The sequence below is a fragment of the Schistocerca piceifrons genome, chromosome 5, assembly GCF_021461385.2.
Source record: "Schistocerca piceifrons isolate TAMUIC-IGC-003096 chromosome 5, iqSchPice1.1, whole genome shotgun sequence".
Classification (NCBI taxonomy): Eukaryota; Metazoa; Arthropoda; class Insecta; order Orthoptera; family Acrididae; genus Schistocerca; species Schistocerca piceifrons.
The window spans coordinates 311,214,331-311,226,859 of NC_060142.1; the positions used below are offsets into that span (position 1 = coordinate 311,214,331).

The window sequence follows — 12,529 nt, forward strand, 5'->3', positions numbered from 1 at the left end:
ATGTTATTTGTAATATGTTAATAAGAAAAAGGAGTCTCTTATTTGTGATTAATAAGTTAGCTTAGCCTATGATGGTTAAAACTCTCTTTTATGTTAAAATTTTCCATAGACTATAAGTTTTAGCTCAAAATCTGTAGGCAGTGTCAGAACCATTTAACAATCATTTCCAACGGTACCACAATCACACCTGTACGATTAGTATCTGTTGAGAAAAAGTCATGTTGACTTCAGAAATAATATACACGATCACGACAGCAGACATGAGCCTGCAAACAAACAAACAAATACACTGGTTGTTTCGAAGTGATAATTAAAACTCGTGCAGCCGAAAGTGTTGAAGATGTCGTCTAGCATGAAACGTCACCGGAGACAGCAAGCAATCCTGTTTGAATCCTCCCCGAATATGAGTAGTTCCGGAATATGAGTGATGTCGCACAGCCTCACAATGCGGCGTTTGCTCGTCTGTACACTGCCAGGTTGGAAAATGCGTTATCTCCCCCGTATGGAGGTAGAAGGCATTAGGCTCCACTAACAGTCAGCGTCTTGCGCTCATTAATCTGGGCGCATACTGCGCTGCACTACCCCCACCCCGGCACCCAGCTGCCCCCACCACTAGTGCAGCGCGCTCTTTGCACGCCATTACCTGCCCAATTATCCGCAGCGCGGCGCTGCGCGTGCGCGCTCTAGGAAACGCCGCGCCGACGTGGCGGGGCTTATAAATTACGCAAACAAGCCGCCGGGTCACAAGTAATTTCCGGCTTCAAGTTTAATTTACGCGGGGCCAGGCTGCGGCGTGCTCCCTGGACTGTGAGCCGGAGATAAGGTGACGAGCAGACAGCCGCGGGCGCCACTCGGCCTCGCAGGCTTAACGAGGTCCGCGCTTTGCCGTACCGTGGCGAGCGTGAGCGCCACCAGGCTCCCTGCGGCCGGCGAATGTACTAGCTGTGGCCACGGCAGGACTACCGGGATAGTCTGCTTGAACAAGACTCGAACAGTAGAGAAATTACGGGTTCTGCTTCATCTTTCAATTGCCTGGCGACCTCTGTTGATACTATCTACACGACATGATTATGATTAATCATGGAATTTAATAATAAATATAACTGTGAAACGTGTTTCCGATATCTTCTACAGTACAAGATCGAATGGGACAACTACCGACCGGCAAATCATGACAGTCGGCATCGCTGTGTTACGATCTACACATACCAGTCACTGAATGCTGGCCCCTGTTTTGATTGGAACAAAAGTGGAATTCTTCCTACGCGTCTGTCAGGGGGCCTGAACAAGACGTAATGTAGCGCTGAAACTGGTTACTCAAATAAAATAAGTGGAAATTTGGACGGCTGAAGGTGTTTTGGTTCGACGTTTTAAGTTGAACAGCCGAGGTCCCGCAACCATTTGTGTAAAGATGCACTTACGGATACTATCAGAGCTAAAGTTGGTAGCGATCGGAAGCAAGTGAATGTCGTTCCGATGAGATACACATCTTACGAGTTTTACTGGAACAGCGACTATCGACAGTCGCCGCGCTGTGGCTCTTTAGAAAAGAACAGACAGTACTTCGTCTGGTCGTGCCGCCGTAATTTATTCTAGAGATCGCACTCACAGTAAATAAATGTTACGTATCTCGTTTTTTAGGCATTTTGTTCTTGATTGATTTTCTTCCTTGTTTCATCTGAATGTTGCTACCTTGATTCCAAGCTAATTAGAAGCTGATAAATAATTTACCCGTTATTCTAATACGTTAACAAAGATCGAAGTGCACTGCAGGCAGCAGCGATCGATCTTACGCAATTCCCAAGAAATTTTATGAGACGTATGCGATAAATCGCTCGTGTGTGGCAGCATGACCGCCTGGCTGTAGTTACTAAGCGTGAATTGTGTAGTTCTGTTTCGTTTCGCTGTGCCCACGTAGTATTACGAATTTATGTTAAGATGTATACGTATTGGCCGCGTGGCAGCTGCCTTACCCCTTTCCAACAGGTACGGGGTGCTTCCTAGTGGTGATGACATCGTTTCCGAGCCACCACAGGATGCCTCGCCTGTTGGGCCTGTGGCCGACTCTCCGGCAAGGTCCCGACAGTCACAGAGGGCGGGCCTATTAGTTATAGGGAGCTCCAACGTTAGGCGGGTTATGGAGCCCCTCAGGAAAATAGCGGGTAGGTCGGGGAAGAATGCCAGTGTGCACTCGGTGTGCTTGCCGGGGGGTCTCGTCCGTAATGTGCAGGAGGCCCTTCCGGCAGCTATTGAACGCACTGGGTGTGACCGGCTGCAGATAGTAGCACATGTCGGAACGAATGACGCCTGCCGCTTGGGTTCTGAGGCCATCCTTGGTTCCTTCCGGCGGCTGGCTGATTTGGTGAAGACAACCAGCATCGCACGCGGAGTGCAAGCTGAGCTTAATATCTGCAGCATAGTGCCTAGAGTCGATCGCGGTCCTCTGGTTTGGAGCCGTGTGGAGGGCCTAAACCAGAGGCTCAGACGACTCTGCGACTATAATGGTTGCAAATTCATCGACCTCCGTTATTGGGTGGAGAACTGTAGGGCCCCCCTAGACAGGTCAGGCGTGCACTACACACCGGAAGCAGCTACTAGGGTAGCAGAGTACGTGTGGCGTGCACACGGGGGTTTTTTAGGTTAGAGGGACCCCCCCTTGGGCGAAACGATAAAATACCTGACGGCTTACCAGAGAGGACATTATCATCGTTGATAAAGAACGTCCGTCCTCAGAGACCAAAAACAGGAAAAGTTAACGTAATATTGGTAAACTGCAGGAGTATCCAGGGCAAGGTTCCTGAATTAGTATCTCTTATTGAAGGAAATAGTGCGCATATAGTATTAGGAACGGAAAGTTGGTTAAAACCGGAAGTGAACAGTAACGAAATCCTAGACACAGAATGGAATATATACCGCAAGGATAGGATAAACGCCAATGGTGGAGGAGTATTTATAGCAGTAAAGAATTCAATAATATCCAGTGAAGTTATTAGCGAATGCGAATGTGAAATAATCTGGGTTAAGTTAAGTATCAAAGGTGGGTCAGATATGATAGTCGGATGCTTCTATAGACCACCTGCATCAGCAACCGTAGTAGTTGAGCGCCTCAGAGAGAACCTGCAGAATGTCGTGAAGAAGTTTCGTGATCATACTATTGTAATAGGGGGAGACTTCAATCTACCAGGTATAGAATGGGATAGTCACACAATCAGAACTGGGGCCAGGGACAGAGACTCTTGTGACATTATCCTGACTGCCTTGTCCGAGAATTACTTCGAGCAGATAGTTAGAGAACCAACTCGTGAAGCTAACGTTTTAGACCTCATAGCAACAAATAGACCGGAACTTGTCGACTCCGTGAATGTAGAAGAGGGTATCAGTGATCATAAGTCAGTGGTTGCATCAATGACTACAAGTGTAATAAGAAATGCCAAGAAAGGAAGGAAAATATATTTGCTTAACAAGAGTGATAGGGCACAAATCGCAGAATATCTGAGTGACCACCATCAAACGTTCATTTCTGAGGAAGAGGATGTGGAACAAAAATGGAAAAAATTCAGAAACATCGTCCAGTACGCCTTAGATAAGTTCGTACCGACTAAGGTCCAAAGCGAGGGGAAAGATCCACCGTGGTATAACAATCATGTACGAAAGGTACTACGGAAACAAAGAAAGCTTCATCATAGGTTTAAGAGTAGTCGAATCATAGCTGATAAGGAAAAGCTGAACGAAGCGAAAAAGAGCGTAAAGAGAGCAATGAGAGAAGCATTCAACGAATTCGAACATAAAACATTGGCAAACAATCTAAACAAGAACCCTAAAAAGTTTTGGTCATATGTAAAATCGGTAAGCGGATCTAAATCCCCTATTCAGTCACTCGTTGACCACGATGGCACCGAAACAGAGGACGACCGAAGAAAGGCAGAAATACTGAATTCAGTGTTCCGAAACTGTTTCACTGCGGAAAATCGTAACACGGTCCCTGACTTCAGCCGTCGCACGGACGCCAAAATGGAAAATATTGAAATAAACGATATCGGAATTGAAAAACAACTGCTATCACTTAGTAGCGGAAAAGCATCCGGACCAGACGAGATACCCTTAAGATTCTACAGTGATTATGCTAAAGAACTTGCCCCCTTTCTATCAGCAATTTATCGTAGATCGCTGGAAGAACGTAAAGTACCTAGCGACTGGAAGAAAGCGCAGGTCGTTCCCATTTTCAAGAAGGGTCATAAATCAGATGCGAATAATTATAGGCCTATTTCGCTTACGTCAATCTGTTGTAGAATAATGGAACATGTTTTGTGTTCTCGTATTATGACGTTCTTAGATAATACAAATCTCCTTCATCATAACCAACATGGATTCCGCAAACAGAGATCATGTGAAACTCAGCTCGCCCTATTTGCCCAAGAAATTCACAGTGCCGTAGACACTGGCGAGCAGATTGATGCCGTATTCCTGGACTTCAGGAAGGCATTTGATACGGTTCCGCACTTACGTTTAGTGAAAAAAATACGAGCTTACGGAATATCGGACCAGGTTTGTGATTGGATTCAGGATTTCCTAGAAGAAAGAACACATCATGTCATTCTTAACGGTTCAAAATCTGCAGATGTAGAGGTAATTTCGGGAGTACCGCAGGGAAGCGTAATAGGACCTTTATTGTTTACAATATACATAAATGACTTAGTTGACAACATCGGTAGCTCCGTGAGGCTATTTGCAGATGACACGGTTGTCTACAAGAAAGTAGCAACATCAGAAGACTCGTACGTACTCCAGGAGGACCTGCAGAGGATTAATGCATGGTGCGACAGCTGGCAGCTTTCCCTAAACGTAGATAAATGTAATATAATGCGCATACATAGGGGCAGAAATCCATTCCAGTACGATTATGCCATAGGTGGTAAATCATTGGAAGCGGTAACGACCGTAAAATACTTAGGAGTTACTATCCGGAGCGATCTGAAGTGGAATGATCACATAAAACAAATAGTGGGAAAAGCAGGCGCCAGGTTGAGATTCATAGGAAGAATTCTAAGAAAATGTGACTCATCGACGAAAGAAGTAGCTTACAAAACGCTTGTTCGTCCGATTCTTGAGTATTGCTCATCAGTATGGGACCCTTACCAGGTTGGATTAATAGAAGAGATAGACATGATCCAGCGAAAAGCAGCGCGATTCGTCATGGGGACATTTAGTCAGCGCGAGAGCGTTACGGAGATGCTGAACAAGCTCCAGTGGCGGACACTTCAAGAAAGGCGTTACGCAATACGGAGAGGTTTATTATCGAAATTACGAGAGAGCACATTCCGGGAAGAGATGGGCAACATATTACTACCGCCCACATATATCTCGCGTAATGATCACAACGAAAAGATCCGAGAAATTAGAGCAAATACGGAGACTTACAAGCAGTCGTTCTTCCCACGCACAATTCGTGAATGGAACAGGGAAGGGGGGGATCAGATAGTGGTACAATAAGTACCCTCCGCCACACACCGTAAGGTGGCTCGCGGAGTATAGATGTAGATGTAGATGTATTCAAGGAGCACGGACCACACTGAAAACCGTAACTGATGGTGGGTTGCCACTTATATTATGAAGGAGTAAAAATCTAAATACATTGGCAGCCATAAATTTGTCAGTGAGCTGGTTTTGAAGTTAATGATAAAGAAGCAGAAAAAGTTCATAGTTATATTCACAAAACACTGAGCTACGCCTGGTGATTTTCACTAATTTATAAAACAAGTGAGCGCATTATTAATGTTTGTAATTTCTATTCGGAACGAGATAATATTAAATGGAGATTTCAATCTTATTGTTGAGGGCACGGCTACTGTAGAGTCCAACACCTCATATGATTTAACTCTCCATCAATTTGCAAGAGGCATGGACACGAAAAGTGCTGCTAATGGTAATATTTGTTACGGCATTGAGACTGCTAAACCACTGTGCAAATACTTGTAATTTAAGTAGAAGACTGTGACATTAAAAGAGAAGTGGAGATTCTGAAATGTATTTGCGAAGTACAAACCCGAAATTTTTACACAACGCATTTGCCGTCAATGAAAAGAGTGGTGTATTCTGTAACATAGCAGGCGGTTCCAAGGAAAAACGTCACAAACAAAGTTTAATGAATTTAAACGTTTTTGTTATCTATGCTTTTCGCCTTATTTGGTGGCAAATCTTCCAGAGCTTTGTTAAGCTCGATTCTAATATTGTATCCCCTATTATCTTTCACATCGACTTACAATTCGCCTTCAATTCCGTCATCAGATAGTTCCTTCCCCTCGTAGATGCCTATAAATGGGCTCTTTCTACCAGTCAGTTCTTTCCACTACTTTTAACAGTGTGAATCCTCTTGCAATCTTGACTGAAGCGTTTCATCTACATCTACATTCATACTTCGCAAGACATCGTATGGTGCGTGGCGGAGAGTACCTTGTACCTCTACTCATTTCTTATCCTGCCCCACCTGCAAATAGAGCGAGGGAAAAACAACTGTCTATGCGCATCCGTACGGGCCCCAATTTATAGTAGCTGATCTTCGTGGCCGTTACGCTGAATGTATGTTGTCGGCAGTAGAATCGTTCGGCCGTCAGCTTCAAATGCCGTTCTCGACATTTTCTCTGTAGTGTTTCGCCAAAAATATGTAGCCTTCCTTTCAGAGATTGCCACTTGATTTCACGAAGGGTCTCCATAAAACTTGCGTGTTGATCGAAGCTACTGGTAACAAATCTAGCAGCCCGCCTCTGACTTGCTTCGATGTCTTCCTTTAATCCGACCTGGTGGGGATACCATATACTCGAGCAGTACTCAAGAATGGGTCGCGCATATTGTATACGAGGTATTCTTGTGCACGAGGTATTCTCCCAATATACCAAAGCCTTCTCTACACCCATCCCTACATGCTCGTTCTATTTCATATCGCATTGCAATATTTTGCCTAGATAATTTATCGACGTGATTGTGTCAAGCGTTACACTACTTATGCCGTATTCTCATAGTACGGGATTGTTTTTCGTTCTCATCGGCATTAATTCACATTTTTCTGTATTTGGAGCGTACTGCTATTTATCAAACTATCTAGAAATTTTTTCTGTGTCATCTTGTATCCTCCTACAGTCTCTCAACGACGACACTTTCCCTTACACCACAGCATCATCAGCAAACAGCCGCAGATTGCTGCTCCCCCTGTTTGTCATTGCATTACGCCGGAGATTGTTTTGACCTTTCTGTTCCTGAATCTATCCTTTCTATGACCATTTCTGTTTCTATTTCACCACCTCGCCTGCAACCGCTTCCCTTTAGGCTCTTTTCACTTACTGTTTATTTCATTCCTAAGTGACTTACACGGTTGTATTTCCGCTTTTACATAGCATTTCTGCACTTCTTTGTTTCGATAAACAGTTGAAGTGTTTCTTCTGTTACCCAAGGTTTCTTCACAGTTACCTTCCTTTCATTAACGTGTGTCCAACAACTGCGATTGATCTTTTTCCTCTTCAGCTGAACCGCATACGTGGTGTCCATTACCACAGTATCAGTCTTCTGGTTGGTTCGATGTGGCCCACAACGAATTCCTCTCTTGTTTCAAACTCTTGATTTCAGGGCAGCACTTGCACTTTAAGCTCGCAATTACTTGTTGGATGCATTTAAATCCCTGTCTTCCCTTACACTTTTTACCCTCTACATCTCCCTCTAGCACCAAGGAAATTATTTTCTTCTGTTTTCACACATCTCATATCATCCCGTCCCTTTATCCTTCTAGTGTTGGCCGTATGTTCCTTTCTTCGCCGATTCTGCGGAAGACCTCATATCCTAACGGTCCATCTAATTTTCAACATTCTTCTGTAGCATCACGTCTCAGGCGCTTCAGTTCTCTTCGTTTCCGGTTTTCACACAGTCCACGTTTCACCACCACGAAATTCTGTGCTTCAAACATACATTCTGAGAAATTTCTTCCTCACATTAAAGCCTATGTGTGACAACAGTAGACATTTCGTGCCCTCGCTATCTGTCATAACCTACTTTTTATGTCCTGCTTGTTTCTTCCGTCGTTTCTGCTTTGGCTTCAAAGGTAGCAGAATTATTTAATGCCGTCAACTTCGTGGTTCCAAATTCGGAAGTTAACTTTATCGATAATCACAATTTTGCTGCTCCTCATTACTTTCGTTTTTCTTCGGCTCTCAACCATATTCGGAGACAGTTCTTTCTATTCAGTCCCGCAATTCTGCTTATTTTCAGTGAACCTTATGACTGATTTCATTTCACCCTCAAATTTAGTCCCACTCTTGATCCTTTGTTTCATTTCCAACATTAATTCTTCGATGTGTAGGCTAGAGAACTTCGCACGCACATCCTCTTCAGCAGTTCAGTATTGCACTTCTTTACGCATTGATTGTTCATCATTACTAAATTGTGATCGGCATCTATAACTTCTTCTGCATACGCCTTATAATCATATATCTCATACAAGAACAATTGTTTTTGGGGTCGGCTTGTTCTGTATTCTTCCGGTAGGAGATGTCACCCTAGTTCTGCCGACGGCCTTGGCAGAAGATGGTTCAAATGGCTCTGAGCACTATGGGACTCAACTGCTGAGGTCATTAGTCCCCTAGAACTTAGAACTAGTTAAACCTAACTAACCTAAGGACATCACACACATCCATGCCCGAGGCAGGATTCGAACCTGCGACCGTAGCGGTCTCGCGGTTCGAGACTGCAGCGCCAGAACCGCGCGGCCACTTCGGCCGGCTTGGCAGAAGAGGGCGGATAATAATTCTGTCACTGAACTGTTCAAAACAACTCACTATCTGCCTTGGGTTCCTGATTATGACGAATCCCACTCCCGTTGCAATATTTTCTGTTGTTGATGTGAACCAGTACTCATTTGACCATAAATTCTTCTTTCCATTTCATTTCACCGACATTCACTATAATTAGATCGAGCCTTTTCATTTCCCTTTTCCAGGTTTTGTAGCTTTCACATTCAAAGTTCTGACATTCCCTGTGCCGTGTTGTAGAATGACACTCCTTCGTTTGTCGTATCGTCTATTTCTCATGGCCACCTCCCCTTTGCCAGTCCCGTCTCGGATATCCGAATGGGAGACTAATCCGGCATCTTTTGGCAGTAGAGAAATCATCAAGACACTTTCATCAGTTACAGGCTACATGTCCTATGGACACACATTACTTGTCTTCATTGCAGTGGCTTCGATCGCCCTCTACATCCTCATGCCGTTGATCATTGCTGGTTCTTCCTCTATTTAGTGAAAGTTTCTTATCCCAACGGAAAGAAGACCGCTGCCACCTCTATCCGCTCCTCCGCCCTCTTCTGCCAAGGCCGTCGGAAGAGCTAGGGTGACATCTCCTACCGAAAGTTTTAAGATGCCACTGTTGATGATACCTCCTTAAAATTTAAGCAGTGGGTGGGATCGTACCCGACACGTAAGATGTTTTGGTTGACAGATTCACGTTTTTTTACATTTTCTTTTATTAATGTTGTTTTTTCTAACGTAATGAATTTTCACTTTCTGTTTGTGTGTTACCATGGTACAATTAGGGACTAACAATGAGAAGAAAATTTGGTGGGTCTGCAGAAAATTAGTAAAATGGCTTGCGCAACCTGGTACCACAAAACTTGCACAGACTAGTACATGGTGAAAGGGGAGAGCTCGTTGTGGAAGCGGATAAGGAATATAGTCATGGGCATACAATGTTCGCCATTGTTATGGAAGCAATAAAGCCAGTATATTATTTGGTAAATGTCTACATGGCCTCATTCAAAACCACAACGAATGTTTCGATAGTTGTGTATGGCAGCGGGTATAAAAAACGGTTGCGTGGAAAATTCTGAAAACAAAGATAATGGATGAAATATTACACACATCAAAAAACGTTTCGCGTCGCCCTGGTTCCCAGAACTCCTGAAGATAGACGTTGACTGTGCATATTGTATCACAGACACAGCCCTTGACTGTTCAGAGGCGTCACTAAATCCGCCCAAAGATGTAAACAACCATGCATGAGCAGCGCCTATTAGATGGAGGGGGTCCGATAGCCAATCATTTCCAGTCATTCCACCAGGAAGAAGGTACACGGCTCGTGTTGTCTGTAGTTCAACCATGCCTAGAAGGCCAATATCGCGGTTCGATCGCGTCCGCATTGTTACTTTGTGCCAGGAAGGGCTCTCAACAAGGGAAGTGTCCAGGCACCTCGGAGCGAACCAAAGTGATGTTTTTCGGAGTCGGAGGAGATACAGAGATACAGTAACTGCCTCGCTGAGGCCGCCCAAGGGCTACTACTGCAGTGGATGACCGCTACCTACGGATTATGTCTCGAAGGAACCATGAAAGCAACGCCATCAAGTTAAATAATGCTTTTCGTGCAGCTACCGGACGCCGTGTTACGACTCAAGCCGCGCGCAATAGGTTGCATGATGCGCAACTTCACTCCCGACGTCAATGGCGAGGTCCATCTTTGCAACAAGATACCATGCAGCGCGGTACAGATGGGAGCAAAAACATTCCGAACAGACCGCTCAGGATTGGTATCACGTTTCTTCACCGGTGAGTGCCGCATATGCCTTCAACCAGTCGTGTCTGGAGGCAACCCGGTCAGGCTGAACGCCTTAGACACACTGTCCGGCGAGGTTCCCCTTTTTTCTTTGGTGGCATTATGTGGGGCCGACTTACGCCGGTGGTGGCCATGGAAGGTGCTGTAATGGCTGTACGATACGTGAATGCCATCCTCCGACCGATAGTGCAACCATATCGGCAACATGTTGGCGAGGCATTCGTCTTCATGGACGACATTTCGCGCCCCCATCGTGCACACTTTGTGAATAACTTCCTTCAGCATAGCGACATCGCTCGACTAGAGTGGCCAGCATGTTCTCCAAACATGAACTATACCGAACATGCCTGGGAATGATTGAAAAGGGTTGTTTATGGATGACGTGATCCACCAACCACTCTGAAGGATCTACGCCGAATCGGCGTTGAAGAGTGGGACAATCTGGTCCAACAGTGCCTTGATGAACTTGCGGATGGTATGCCACGACGAATACAGGCATGCATCAATGGAAGAGGAAGTGCTACTGGGTATTAGAGGTACCGGTGTGTACAGCAATCTGGACCACCACCTCTGAAGCTCTCGCTGTATGGTGGTACAACATGCAATGTGTGGTTTTCATGAGCAATAAAAGGGGTGGAAATGATGTTTATCTTGATTTCTATTCCAATTTTCTGTAGAGGTTACGGAACTCTTGTAACCGGGGCGACTTAAAACTTTTTTTGATGTGTGTATGTTTCAATGTTGGTATGATTAGCAGAACTAAAATAATGGATAAATTAGGCATTCGGCCAGGGAGTAACATGATTAAACCCATGACCATCTTGGATTGTCGGCAGATGGCCAAAGTAGAAAGAGACTGAGGTCACTTTTGAGGACTCCAGAGAAAGAAAGAGACTTTAAAAAAAAGAGTACAGATGACAGAAAATCAGATAGTTAAGAAGAATAATCAGCTGTAGTGTACTGAAATGTGACAGTGACACATTCTTTTCTAACTTTCCGGAACTTACATTTCCCTATTCGCTACGTTTTCATCTATATTCACCAAACTTCTCCCAGTTAACGTTTACGTTAGTATAATTATATTATTCCTAATACTGCCTATAAATGTTCTGATGTGGGCACACAGCAGATCATTGAAGACAGAAATGTTTGTACCCCATCAGCTGCTGTATAAACTTTACTGACATGTGCTGCTGGTTTCTATTTATGTGCACCATCTTCTGGCACCTGATACTTGTAAACAGAACACTTAAGAACGTCAATGTATTGCAAAAATTCTAATACTACCACCGATATTTAGTTACTGAGCAAAGAGTCGATTTAGCACCTTGCTTTCCGTTGTTAACTAATTTTAACCACTTCGTCTGTATCTCAGAATTGCATCTTTTGCTTCGCTTGGCAGGTTGTGAAATATTTTTGCAAGGTGGTCCACCACAGCTGCGATTCATTTAATCAAAGAAATTTTTGTATACGCCATCAGCGTTATTGAGATGCGCTGCTGTTTCGATCTAATTGGTCTATTTCCCAGACGACTTGGGGCTAATTCGGCGCCTTGCTTGTTTATTTCCAGAGTCACTCCAGGGGCCCCACGAGAAACGATTGCTGCACACCCTGCTGGACCACTACAACGTCCTGGAGCGGCCCGTCGCCAATGAGTCCGATCCACTACAGCTAAGTTTTGGTTTGACCCTCATGCAGATCATCGACGTGGTGAGTGTCTGTTTCCCCAGTCCCAAAACTAATCCCACTTTCTGCAAGTCACGCTGTGTGATTTGTACTTATTATTTTGATGCCCAAAATATTATACTTTGCTTTGATTAAATTCGCTTGTGTATCTTTTCGTAGCCAATTGTACAACAGCACTTATTACGTTTTGTATCGAGTATACCCGAAATATTGAGTTTTTCTGTTATCATGTGTTCTTCTCAATTCCATAACATGATTT

At 44.4% G+C, this 12,529-nt stretch overlaps 1 protein-coding gene across 1 annotated transcript in view; it reads left to right on the top strand.

Annotated features, from left to right (window-relative positions):
- Window positions 1–420: 420 nt before the first annotated feature.
- LOC124798964 (neuronal acetylcholine receptor subunit alpha-7-like) overlaps window positions 421–12,529 on the top strand; it is a 347,863-nt gene continuing 335,754 nt past the window's right edge. The window contains exons 1-2 of the mRNA XM_047262499.1: window positions 421–508; window positions 12,113–12,294. Of these exons, the coding sequence (XP_047118455.1) occupies window positions 421–508; window positions 12,113–12,294 (270 nt within the window). The remainder of the gene's footprint in view (window positions 509–12,112; window positions 12,295–12,529) is intronic.